The sequence below is a fragment of the Gallus gallus genome, chromosome 11, assembly GCF_016699485.2.
Source record: "Gallus gallus isolate bGalGal1 chromosome 11, bGalGal1.mat.broiler.GRCg7b, whole genome shotgun sequence".
Lineage (NCBI taxonomy): Eukaryota > Metazoa > Chordata > Aves > Galliformes > Phasianidae > Gallus > Gallus gallus.
In genome coordinates, this window is record NC_052542.1 from 14,912,789 (window position 1) to 14,925,940 (window position 13,152).

Genomic DNA, 13,152 nt, shown 5'->3' on the forward strand with positions numbered 1-13,152 from the left:
CCTGCCGGAGGGCGCAGGGGCGAGCCGTCCCGGTGCCCGCGGGCGAGGAGGGTGGCGGCGGGCGAGGAGGAGGAGGAGCGGGGGGGGCGCCGGCCCCGCCGCCGCCGCGGGGGAGACGCGGCTCTCGGCGCTGTGCGCCCGAGCTGCTGCTGGTTACGCCAGCCCCGCCGCCTGCCTCTCTGCCTCTCCTCGCCTCTGATTCTGCGCACAGCCAGCCCCGAAGCCTGTCATTCTGCAAAACACAGTTTACTCAACAGAGAGAGCGAGCGGGAGAGGTGGAGAGAGAGAGGGAGACGGCGCGGAGAGGAGCCCAGTCCCGCAACCCAGCATGGCTTCGGGGGACCTTTACGAGGTAGCGGGGGCCGCGGGGCGGGGGGGCGCCGGTCGGGGCGCCGCGGAGGGCAGCGCCGGGAGCCGCTCCCGGAGCCCTCGTAGTTCCGAAGAGCGGAGGAAATCGCCGAGGGAAGGGCTGGGGTGGGGGGAAAGGGCTGGCGTGTGCGCCGGGGGGGGCAGGGAGGGATGGAGCTGCTCCCTCCCTTCCCTCTGCCTCTCTTTCTCTTTCTCTCTCTCGACTTTCCATCGGGCTCGATCTTAGCAGGCCTTGCGAGGGAGAAGGAGGAAGGAGTGAAGGAGAGCGAGAGTTAGCGGTAGGATGGGGAGGTGATCGCGGTGTGATGAGCCCGGAGAGTGGAGAAAGTCCAGGTAAAGTCACGGGCGCTCTGGACGTGCTGAATGTGCAGATTAGTGCGAAAAAATGCGCCGTAGCGCTGCCGGCGGGCGCAGGGATGGAGGCGGCTCTGCGCCCGCTGTGCAAAGTGCAGGAGCCGGCGCCAGGTTGCTTCACCTCGCGCCCGGGGTGCTGCGGGGGCGGCGGGGGCGGCGGCGGGCCGGGCCGTGCGGAGCGGAGCGGAGCGGCCCCGCGGCGGGCTCCGAAGTTTGGCGGCGGCGGCGGCCCCGCTCCGGCCGGGCTGCGAGGTGGGGCGGGAGGGAGAGAGGCGTCGAGCCGGCCCCGGCCCCCCGCAGCACGGCGAGGCTGAGGGCTCCGCCGCCCCGGCTGCGGGGCGCGGGGAGAGGGAGAGGAGCCGGCGGGCGGCCGCAGCCAAAATCCGACATCAGGCACCCGGTTCTGGTGCCCGAACTGAGAACGACTGTGGACGTTCGCGCCGTGCCAGGGAAGGAGAAGGGAAAACAAATTAAAAATGAGAACGACTGGACCCAAGTGTTTCGCGCACACAGCTCCAGTCAATGGAACCGGGGTGGAACTCTGCCACCAAAGACAAACAAAAATCCTGGATGTCCGACAGCAGCTCTTGGCGTGAAGCACCTCACCAGGCTTTTTTCCTGGTGAAACGTTTCCTGGTGAAGCGGCCGTTTGTGCGGTGCTTGTCTGGAGCTCGCAGCTTTGGGCTGAGGCAGAAGTGAGTGCCTTCCAGTTGGGTCTGCACGGCGGTGATATGGGACCGCTCCGCCATCTGCGTGTGCTTGGGTGTGGAACCACCGCCGTGGTAGAGGCAGTTGGACTCACTCTGTTTGGTGATCTGGTGTAGGTTCTTTAGTGCGAGAGCGGGAGGATCTGGCAGGTTCCACATGGACATTTTTTACTTTGTCATGGTCTTTCAAACTCCCTGATGAAGGTTGTAGTTATGGGATGACACCGTTCTATCAGGACTGTATTTTACTGAGCGGGACGCGGACCTTTGAAGCAAAAAGCACTTACACTCTCCTAAGAGGCGTTAAATGATCAGAAACACGCGATGATTTGAATAGTGTCATTGACCTCTTCCCCACCGTTCTGCAGTATCTGTCACACTACTTTGTAATTTTAAGGCTATTGCATATCAGCTCCATCACTGTTGTGACTTGGTGGAGTCGGTGGGAGTTCTGTGAAGAACAACTTTGACCCAAAAACCTCAGCGATACAATTTTTATTTCTAACTTCTGAGATGCTCAGAGGACCTCTGCCTGCTCACGTCTATGTTTTCCTTAGATGTTTGGATTAGTTCTGAAAAATAAAGCCAGTGCCTCTTGGGTTAATAGTAGCTGTGCTGGTTCAGCTCCTACTCATTACTTAAAAATTCTGCTCCTTTTTGTGATTTTTTTTTTGTGTTATTATAAGACGACGGCATTTGGTGGTTGGATGTGGGCTGTGCATTGAGCACTACTGCTTGGCAAGCAAGTGACACTGCTCAAGTAGTAACCCGGCATGGAGGTGTTCTGAGAAGGCAGGCTTAGAAGCCAAGCTGCCATCACTTTACTGCCCAGCCACTTCACAGGCATTCGTACAGACATATGTGAATAGTTCAGTCTTGTGGTTCAGTGCCCCCTGAATCACTTCCCTTCTTTGTTATGAAGTGCTTTTCCTTATCATTGTGGAATATGGTAGAATTGTATCCATCATAACAGGTAAGTGGAAGTCTGGCTATTCATTTCTTGTTTGAGGTGTTTGGAACATGACCATCTGCAGCTGGCCATGGTGTAAAATCTTCAGCTATATGCCCAGCACATGGGGGGAAAAGCATGTAGGACTTAGGTTGTCAATCCAGCTACATTTTGCATCTCCATGAAGCTCCCCATGACTGAGGTCAGAAGAAACATCAAGACAGTCAACGAGTTTGTATCTCTGAAGGCAGCAAGTTTACAGATGGCAGTTTTATTTACAAAATGAGTCCACACAGGCCTCCCTGCTCCTTCCTGCATATTCATCCCATTGGTTCATCTTTTTTTTTTTTTCTTTTTTTACTGCTCTGTTCTTTCAAAAGACTTCTTAACCTTTTAAAACTCAAGGTAAATTCAATGAATATCTTTATATATAAAGCAATGTAAGACCACAGCCAAAATAACCTCAGTGTTTGGTTAACTGGGTGCTATTTTCTAGTTAAAAGTAGCATCTAATCACCAGGAATTCCTCCTCATATTTCTTTTAGAGCCATAATATAGTTGCCAGTTTATTCTAGAAGCTCAAGAACACCCATTGGGAATTCTCTTCACTGGTAGTCAGTTCTAGATTTGTGTAGCAGAACCAGGACACTTCACATCAAAAGGTTACATTCCATGTTAAGAGGTAGATATTCCTTTCAAAGTTTTTAAGGAAATATATACTTATTTCCTGCTAACAGTAAGGAAAGTGGATGTACTTCCAGGCTTTATAGAATACTAGTCTTGCTTTGCTTGACTTCCACGTGCTTACGACTTGTAGCTTTTCTGAGGGGGTAAGAATCATGGAATATTCCTTTTCTTTTTTCTTTCCTCATAAGAGGTGACCTGTTAAATATTTAAGAGCTTAGAAATAATAAGCTAAAAATAAAGGACTGACAAAAGGGTGTTTTTTCCACAGTGGCCTCCAGTAAGACAGCCTTATTTTGCTTTACGATTCAAATACTTTGTTGGATGTGTAGATGGGAAATCCTATTAATTTGGGCAACAAACAACGCAAACAAAAATCCCAAATTTGTTGACTTGCATTACAGCTATTGTCAATGATTTGAAGTAATATTTTGTATTCTCCATCTTGAATTTAGTTCCCACATTATCTTAATCCAAACAGTTCTCTCAGAAAGGCTCCGGCATTAAAAGTGTACGAGACAGCTTTACAGGAAAGAAGGATCAATACAAACAGCATACCTAACTTTCTTTCCTAACACAGCATCTCATTTAGTGCAATAAAATTCTATTTTATTGATGAATAGAAATCAGCTAATCAGTATCACAGAGATGCTAATGAAGCCGACTTTGATACTTTTACTTAAAATTTGGGGTTTTATAGATACTATACTGTTAAACATTCAGGGACAACAATGTTGAAATCTGAAGTCTTACTTCAACATTGTGTCAGGTTATATTACAACACTGTAAGTGAGCGATGTAAGGATTATAGCTCAGCCTCTGTATGGGACTGCCATATGCATACATTTCTGGACCAGAGTAATAAAAGCACTTTTTAAACTGAGCAGTTTCGACATTGAAGCAGTGCTCAGTTTGGGAAAGTAACATTTTATAAAACAGCATCTTAACAAAATGATACAATGCCCCTTGATAGGAGGCTTGTCCACCTTAGTGACAGGTATCAATTAAATCACAGTCTGTTTATGCAGCTGTGTAAGAATGAGCTGCCATTTATTTTAGGTTATGTGATCCACTAGAAAGATAATTTATTTCTAGATGAGTTGCAACATCTCTCCATTTTAACTGCACTCAAGTACCAGCAAAGTCAGAACTTGAAGATAATAATGGCACCATTTGGCCTGCTGAAACCTTACTGCATGTGGAGACATGCAATTCAGAGAGAGCACCACTGAGCTTTTGGATGTGAGGTTTGGTTTGCAGATGTAGAGTTTTGAAAATAATCCTTTTTTTTTCCCTCTAAAGTGAGGCTTACAAATGCAGGCTTTTGAGCTTTGTGTTTTCCATCTTGCTTCTCTTTCAGTGGAGTTATTTTTTATGGAACTTGTTGATTGAACTCTACTGGAAAGCCAGAAAGTGTTTTTTAAAGTATTTCAAACATATCTTCCACGGCAGAGGTGACTTGCAAGAAAACATTATTTTCCAACTTAAGTCAACCTCTTAATTGACATAATAATCCCATGCTGAAGACGACTGACTGACCTCACAAGCAGAAAATGGTGACTTGACATGGGATCTGGGGGATGTAGAACAGCATTATCTGCTGTGCTGTGGAACTGAAAGCCATGGATCTGATGCTTACTTCACCAATACTGTTATCATTTTATTATTATCAAAATCAGTTCTTAGACAACTGTACCCAAAATAAGGTAACCTGTAAGCTGTGTTATTTGCCATCCATGGAAACCTTAATGCCTGATGAAGGCTTTCAGGACTGTCCAAACCTGGTGCAATTTGCATTGCAGACAGTATTCTTTAACCACAAACTGGGCAATCATCTGGATGATGGGTTAAACTGAGAAATAACACCAATGGAGAAGAGTTAGTCTGGGTTGCCTTCTGCATGGTCATAGTTCTCTAAATTAAAGATACCAAGTGACTTTCAATAGCATAACTGGATAACTCCAGCAATATTCATTATCTTACTAAGAAATTCCAGCGTCAGCTGCGTATGAAACATTACAGTGCACATAATGACAGTCTTGTTTACCTGTAACATCACTGTTGCTACTACTCCAACTTCCTCATTACAATGTAGACTGCTTGGCATATTTTGGAATACTAAAAACCAATTAATTACTTATGCATGTTCTAGTTTTGTTACAAAGTGCTTTATCTGGCTAGAGTATCACTTAACTCAAGGTTCATGTCACAAGCCTGCTCCTGCTTGGAAAGCCTGCTGAAAATATCTATTGTGCTCAAAGGCCTGAACATAGGAAGCAAAGACTTTCCTCTGACCAAAGCCCTTGCACTAAACGTGCTTCCCTTCATTTACCAGTTTCAGTCTTTATACCTAACAGATTAAACCAACACATTTTTGTATTGCATTCTGAATGATAAATACGATGTTTTACTTTGGCCTTGGTCTTTGGTTCAAAATTAATATCTGGCAATAAACTCATTGTTTAGTTATTGTTTCTGAAGGTTGCAACATTTAGAGAGAGACTAGTTTAAATAATAGTAAAATTTAAGTGTGATCTAATATTGAAATAAATTGGCTTTTTTTTTTTTTTAAATCAATGGAGTAATTGTGATGGCCAACTATGCTGTAAATGGCATTTCTTTGTCCATTCATTTGACTTTTAGCAGTATTACAGTTTCTTGGCTCTGTATATTTTCCATCAGTGCAATCCCTTTTTGTTGTTCCTCCTTACCCTTATATTTTTCAGAAAATCTCTGTAGTATGTTTTATAAACACATCTCAATATTGGTTTAAAAAAATAAAAAACCCTATTTAATCATTCCTAGTGTCTAAATTATTAGAACAATAGAATATATCAGAGAACACAACACCAAATATTTTCAATGTAGGCTCAGTTTACATCTGTGCAAATGAAAATTTTCTGGCTTTGACAAAAGAAAAGCAGTCTTTCTGGCCTGTTCAATAACATCACACTCTGTGTATTATCAGAATTTCAGACTGGTAATATTGCACAGCTGAAGGAAAATACACTTAAATCTGTTTGCTTCTATTGCACAGAGAATATAGATTTCAGTACCATCTCATTACCAGGCATAATGTAAAATACTGTTGGAAATCTGTTAGGTCTCTAAAAACTTTCTCAATATTTGTTATGTTGGACTTGTGTAGGATAACAATTATTCCTTTTGGCTTATCAAAGACATCTGATTCCCCCAGTATTGTTAACAGCATCAGCATGATCGGTACACTACAACAAAGCACTAAATCAAAACAAGTATCGAAATGTCCGTCAGAAATACAGTTTGAAAAAGATCAGTTGACCCACTTGGGTGTTGCCAGATTAACCACCCACAAAATTCACAGCCCATTCCTTCAGAAGGGCAAAAAAGGGACAATGAGGATGTTCTCTTCCATGAGGCGCTTCACTAATTCAAACTTGTGGATTCTATCTGAATCATCTTATGAAGATGTGTTCACTGACAGGAGCTCAGAACCTGATGGATTAAGAAGGCATACAAGGGACTCTACAGACCACTCAGTCTGTGAGCTCTGCTGTATGAAAATGAGTAGCATCTATAAAAAGACATGGAATCAGGAGATGCATGCGAATGTGTCATGATTTGGAGAAGAGTTAACACAGCTTTTTTAGACGGAGGTCAGATCTCATGGAACTCTCAGAGTCAGTGAACAAATGGATAGGAATAGGCTGCAGTGAATGGATTTTCAAAAAAGAAAAATCTCTTGGTAGGATCTCATAGGAGCAGCTGATAATGAAATAGATCTACGGTCCAGAATGGTTGGTCATCTCTTGGCCAGCCAAGTTCACAGAGAGGAAGCAATGACAGGCTGTTATGATAGAGTTTCCAAACCTCAGTACTGGGACTATGTTGTACAGCAGAATCATCAGTTATTTGAAAATAACCATATTTGTTACTGAAAGTCTATAAATTATTATTAGCACTGTCAAGGGAAAGGTTGACAGTGAAAAGCGCAATGACAGCAGCTGAAATTCAGTGTTTATAAATGCAAGCTAATGATGAAAGGAAAAGTAATCCTGGCTGTACATGCTCAACAATGAGCCCTAAAGAAGCTGTAACTATTCAGGAGATGCTTGGAATCATTGTGGAAAGTTTATGGATGTTTCTATGTTAGTATTTTAATTTGGATCAGGTGTGTGCTTTTGAAATCAATCTCTTCATCTCCATTTTCCACACCTTAGTTTGCATCACAAAACAAGAGCAGGTGAAACAATCAGAAAAGGTGGTTCAGCTCCTAATGGGAGTCTGGTCCATGGGACAAGAGTACTGCTTAGCAGAGGTGAACCTCAAAGAGAATTTGGGATATTACTAGAAAAGCAATTGAGAATGAAACAGAAGCTGATCACTGTCATATCACTGGAGAACACCACTGTGCTTTCACATTTGCAGTGTTGCATCCACTTCAAGAAAGGCAAACAGGAGGTTGCAAAGGGTGGAATGGCTTTCATTCAGAATAACCTTTTGTTGATTTTCTCGCTAGCAGAAGTGATTGTGGAAGATAGGAATGCTACAGGAAAAACAAATGGAGGCTGATCAGTTAATTCAGCAATGAATGCTATTTCTTACTATGCAAGAAAGAGTATGCAACAAATGAAGCGATCAGGCAAATGACTGAGACAAAGAACTACATCTTCACAGTATTTAAATCTTCAAATTCCTTGTTTTAGGATGTTGTGGAAGTCAAAGCTATAAATGGTTTCAAAGAACGGTAACACAGCATCTTGGAGGATAGATCCCTTTCTACCTTTCAGTAGAGAGAAATCCTTAAACTGCTAATGCCTTTCAGATTGAAAAGAAAAGCAAGGGCAGCACTTACTCTACAGATTCTATTTTCCTAGGTATCCAATACTGATTTCTATTAGAATATACTAAACCCTGAGCTAGATGGACTTTTAGTCTGACCTTGTATGGTAGTTCTTAGCTTTGTACATACCACAGTTGTTAACCAAACATAAGTATTGATTAAGACGTTGCTGCAGTCTGTAGAGATCACAAACATACATGCCTTACAAGTTGTATTCTGTATCTAATTGCTAATCGTTGCTAATGAGTATCCTTGCAAATTAAAGGACAAATCGTAATAGTGGGTCACTCTCCAGTGCAGAAAAGTCCCTCTCTGTTTTAGAGAGCTCTCCATTCAGCATTCCAACAAGATGCAACAGGTGGAAGATGCAAACAAAAGACCAGAAGAATGGAGGAGGTGATGAAGTAACATCAAAACAAACACATAGTAAAAGTGAAGCTTTGGCTCACTGCCATAGTTCTGTCTAATAGATAAGGTAAAAGGGAGAAGGATATACTAGAAAACATCTGAGTAAATGCATGGGATAAGGCAATTTCTTAAGGCAGTATTATTAGAAAGTTACATTAATGTAATAAATTTAATGAACAAAAATAGCTTTCACTTATATAAAGAAAGCAGTTTAGCATCAAAACTTTTTGGATGGCCTTTCTAGGCTTCCTCAATGCTGTACAAGATTGTTAATACACATTTATCAATCTTTAAGGGCTTCTGTGAATATACATTAGAAGCCACTAACTCCTAACAGACACACCAAGCTGCTATTGTGGCGCATTTGTTTGTTTTTCCAGCACTGGTGATTACTAACAGAAAGAGTCCAATTTCTGACTGACCAGCTCAACTTATTATATTCTTTGAGACATACAAAAATTAACTTTTTTTGGTCATCACTTTGCACTCACTGCAACGAGTAGTGGTGCTTTAAGCTGTTCACAGATGTCAAGCTAACTACAAAGGAGAGAGCACTGCTTATGTGTCTTATTGTTCTTCATAATAAGGGAATTACAAAATAGAATGTGACATTATATTGTTTTTTTAAAAAATACTCTTCTGTAACTTGACTTATGCTAATGGACTTCCTTTGAAATCTTAAGAAGTTGAAATTTGTTCTAATAATGTTTTTAAAGTTATTTTCCTTTTTAGAGAAGGGACTATTACAAAACATAAAGTTACATTAACACGTTAATACACCTGATGAATTTGTCTTCTAGAAACGTTTCTGTAATAGGTTATGAGGTGTTTTAGCACAGGAAAGGTGCTGAGGAATTTCTACTAAATACAGTTCACATGGAAACAAGATGCACAATAATGAATTTTGAGACATTTGAAATGCAAATGTGTTGATCACAAAGTTTTTTGGTGATTACTCTAAGGAAGAAATGATCAAATCCAGTACAGCAATGAATGCACAGATTTAGGAGACACACCAAGAGAAAGCTGCCTTTGGATGAGAAACGGTGGAAATTGCCTCTACATAAGCAGAGGAAGAAGCCACCTTCTAGATACACTAACAGTATGACATAACAATATGGCTTTAAATTAAATAGGAATGTAACTCATTAAAATCCATATAAGAAAGAAAATGGAGACATTCTGGATTGCAAGTTAAGTACTAGGAATTATGTTTAGGTACTAAAGTGGTACTCCAGGGGAAAGAACCTGAAGTCCTTGAAGGAATACATGATGGTGCTCATGATCACTAAGGGACAACACCATTTGGCTGCAGTAATTGCAGATTAGACTGTAACAGAGTTTGGGTGCACAAACTTAAGTTTTTCACACTCCCGAAATGTGAGAAGTTGAAAAGCAACTCTTGTGTAATTGAACTTTAACACTGGCTGATGAATTTCTTCTACACGGAAATATCAAAGCTGATGTACTGTAACAGTCAGAAAAGATGACTGAGGAGCACCCCAGAGAAAGCTGAGTTTGATAATGTAGTTTTCTGCATACAGGGTAAATGGCACTGCAATGCCATAACACGATGGAAAGCACAGCAATGAGAAGCAAATGAGTAGCAAAGTCCTAGGCTGCAGCAAGTGACAGTATGCTCAAACACAGCAGCCACAGACACAGGAACAAAGGAGAAAAAAAATCTGCTTACCCATAGAAGGCCTCAGGTAGGCAGATTTCCCCAGCAAGATATGCTTGTCTCCACTGCCAACCCTTAAATGAGGGCTGGGAAGGGGTGGATCCTGGCTCCAGACCTCCGGTCACTCAGGTGCATTGTGTACACCTGAGCTCCCCTGGGCTGGCCCTGCCTCCCACCAGGTGCTCAATCACTGCTTCAAGCTGTGACTTAGCATTTCCTCTACAAGCACCTTTTACTTTACACCCACAGAAGCCTTCATGTTTCCTATCAAAATACAAAGGGTAATTTCCCTGGCCAGCTTTTATGCCCCTCTCCAGCACTGTAGCAACGATCTGTCTGCTCCTGCTGCCACCTTCTCCACTGCCTTCCACCATGGTGGATGACATGTGCGCTGGCATGCATTTGCATTAAATGAGGGATTAAAGCAGGAGTGCCAAGGTAGCCCTGTCATCTCTCCCTGCTGACTAAATTTTACGCAAACAGTATGGTGCATGACATTTATCAAGACAACAGGGACTCCAAGCTCCAAGGACAACACCCTTTTTTGTATGGTTTTTTTAAAAAACACTGCAATCTGTGCATAATTATTCTTTCATCAATCTTTTCACTACCCTGAAAGAAAACACTGGAGAACCTCATGGCTCAACCTGTGGACTGGCAGTTGTGGCTTATAATAATGAACTGTTGTTCTTACAGCCTCAGAAAGCTTCAAGGAGTTGCTAGCAGAATTGATGGAAGACTTCTTCCAAGAAGTTGCTTCTACCAACTGAATAACGTGTCCCTTAGCTTGGTCATGAGTCATACAAGAGATACTGGTTCTTTTTCCTGCATTGTTTAACCATCACACACTTTGGCTTTCTGTCATGACATGACTTACAGCATTTCCAGTGCGTGCTGGTGGTAGTAAACTTCTCACTCTTGGAAGTGGTCTCAAACACTGAAGTGTGTGCATGGCTACCACTTACAGAAAGGCTGCGGTGGGCTGTGATTTGAAGTGTTCTGTAACTGCACTGCTGTTATTTTTTTGTGCTTCATTTGCTTGTATCAAATACCACTGACAACCTGCTGCACTTAGAAGACAAAAGGCAGGTCTTTTAACATGAACTGGACCTTCCATTTTTACCATAAGTGATGCAGTTTTTCTCCTCCACCATTAACTGCTCTTCTTGTAGTCTGGTTGGTATTCAGGAAAAGAAGCTCCGTTTACAGATAAATTACAATGTGCAAGCAACCCTTTTACTTTGGATATGCAATCTCCATTGCTCTTGTATCTTAGCATATGCACCCTTTGATTTTCTGCAGTCTGTCTCAAGATTTTGCCCACAGTACAGTATAGAAACCAAGGAGAAAGTTCTTAAATGCCATTTTATGCCTAGGCTACAAGACAGAATTCCTTAGGTGATCAACATGATCTCTAGTTTAATGTAACCCTTCTGTAAAATTTCTAGATTCCCATATTAATTCTAGGTTTCAGTGCAACTCAGAACAGCTCTAACAGAACTTTACATCTTTTACATCCAGCTGCTGCTCCTCCTGTTACCACCCAAAGATCGCCAGCCCAGGAGCACAATTACCTCTGGTAATAGTGAGCTGCAGCCGATCTTGCAAAGTGCAGAGTTACACACCAAGTGTGTCGTGTATTACTGAGAGTCACGAAGGTGTGTTTTGGATGTGTATTTAGATGCATACACTTAAAAGCAGCAAGGGGATATACTGGATATTTAGTATTTGATGCATCACTCATTCAAGATGTGGAAGGTATTTGAGGGGTAAGCCTCAGGGCTAGCTGAGGAACCGCCTGCTCAGCCTTAGATCTCACTGAAGGACTGATTGCAAGACTTGCCTTTCTGTTCCCCTCTGGTTATACAGAATGTAATATGACTTTGCAGTAACAGTGCAGCTGAGTGAGACAGACGATGAACCAGGACCGTTCTACTGTTCAGTCATTTTGTTGTGTGTTGTTTTTATTTCCTTTTGAAGTGACTAATCTTTAGCTCCATTTCTGAGAAGGTTACACGAAGCTCTGACTCAAACAGGGACATCTCGAAATAGGGTAAACCAGTAGCTGCTGTGCTTCTGGGACAGAAACTGCAAACGGTTAGGAGAGCGTTCCCCTTTTCAGACATGGTGGCAGCTGCTTTTGATCTGTGGCTTCTCACTGCTATTGTGCTAGGGAATCACACTCTGTGAGTTTCCAGAGCCACAACAGAGAAGAAGTAAAGCTGTGGCTCATTTAGGACTGGGTGTTATTTTAATGAGCTTAATAAATCCTATATAGGACTGAGAGTTTCTTTGGAGTCCTCAGTCTTTCAAAGCAGTGCTCCTAGCTTGACCTTTGAGCCTTATGCACTGTGGAGCTCCAAAAACCGCACCAGCTCTCTGCTGCACCAATTTCAGCAACATCCCCAGCCCTCCTCTAAGAGTTTGCCTGCTTTAGCAGCTGTTTTCAGCATCAAGTGAACAGAGCTTCAATGACATTGTACTGCAAATGGCTTCCACTGCCCCAGGTCATCATGTTCACAGACATCCAGAAGGTAGCTACTCATGTATAAACAGACTGATTGGTTCTGTGAAAGAAGTATCCACGGAAGATAAGGATGGGCTTTTTGTTAAGCAAGCTCATCACATGGCTAAAGATGAAATGTTCATGAATGTTAATATTGTTCTTGTAAAAACACAAATGGCAAGGACTCCTTTCATGTGCAGAATATACACTGGCCTTCAATGGAAAAACTTCACTGCACTACCATTTATCTTGCATTTAGGAAAACAAGATGGAAAGAAATCAGTAATTCTACAGTCATGGCTATCAACTGTTCTTCACAGTCAGCCATATCATACAATCCTTCGCACCAAGAGAAATGGATACCTGGATCTGACTTTTATCTTAAAATGAGCAAGGTTCTCACCTTCAGAGCCTAAACTTCAAAGTTGTTTCTAGAAAGGATTGGTAACACCTAACTCGCAGAGTAAGACTGAAAATGCACTGGAGGAAAGACTCAGTCAGCCAGCAACTCTGAGGCCTCCTCTGCAGAAAAAACATTCACCATAGAAACCTAAAAATGAGTCACAGTGATGAACTGGCATCATTTTAAAAGGAAAGTACTATCATACCTGTTTTCTGGCTACAGGACATCTTTACTAATGGGCAGGAATTGTAAATTATGTATTCATGGAA

General features: G+C 42.4%; 1 protein-coding gene across 2 annotated transcripts in view; it reads left to right on the top strand.

The window, feature by feature from the left end:
* Positions 1-255: 255 nt before the first annotated feature.
* The window catches only part of CDYL2 (chromodomain Y-like 2), a 56,195-nt gene continuing 43,298 nt past the window's right edge, over positions 256-13,152 (top strand). The window contains exons 1-2 of one of the 2 annotated variants that reach the window (XM_046899735.1): positions 256-352; positions 596-702. Coding sequence is in view for 1 of the 2 variants with exons in the window: in XM_015292543.4 (XP_015148029.1) it covers positions 329-352 (24 nt within the window). In the remaining variant the exon portion in view is untranslated. The remainder of the gene's footprint in view (positions 353-595; positions 703-13,152) is intronic. The other variant, XM_015292543.4, reaches the window with a different exon arrangement.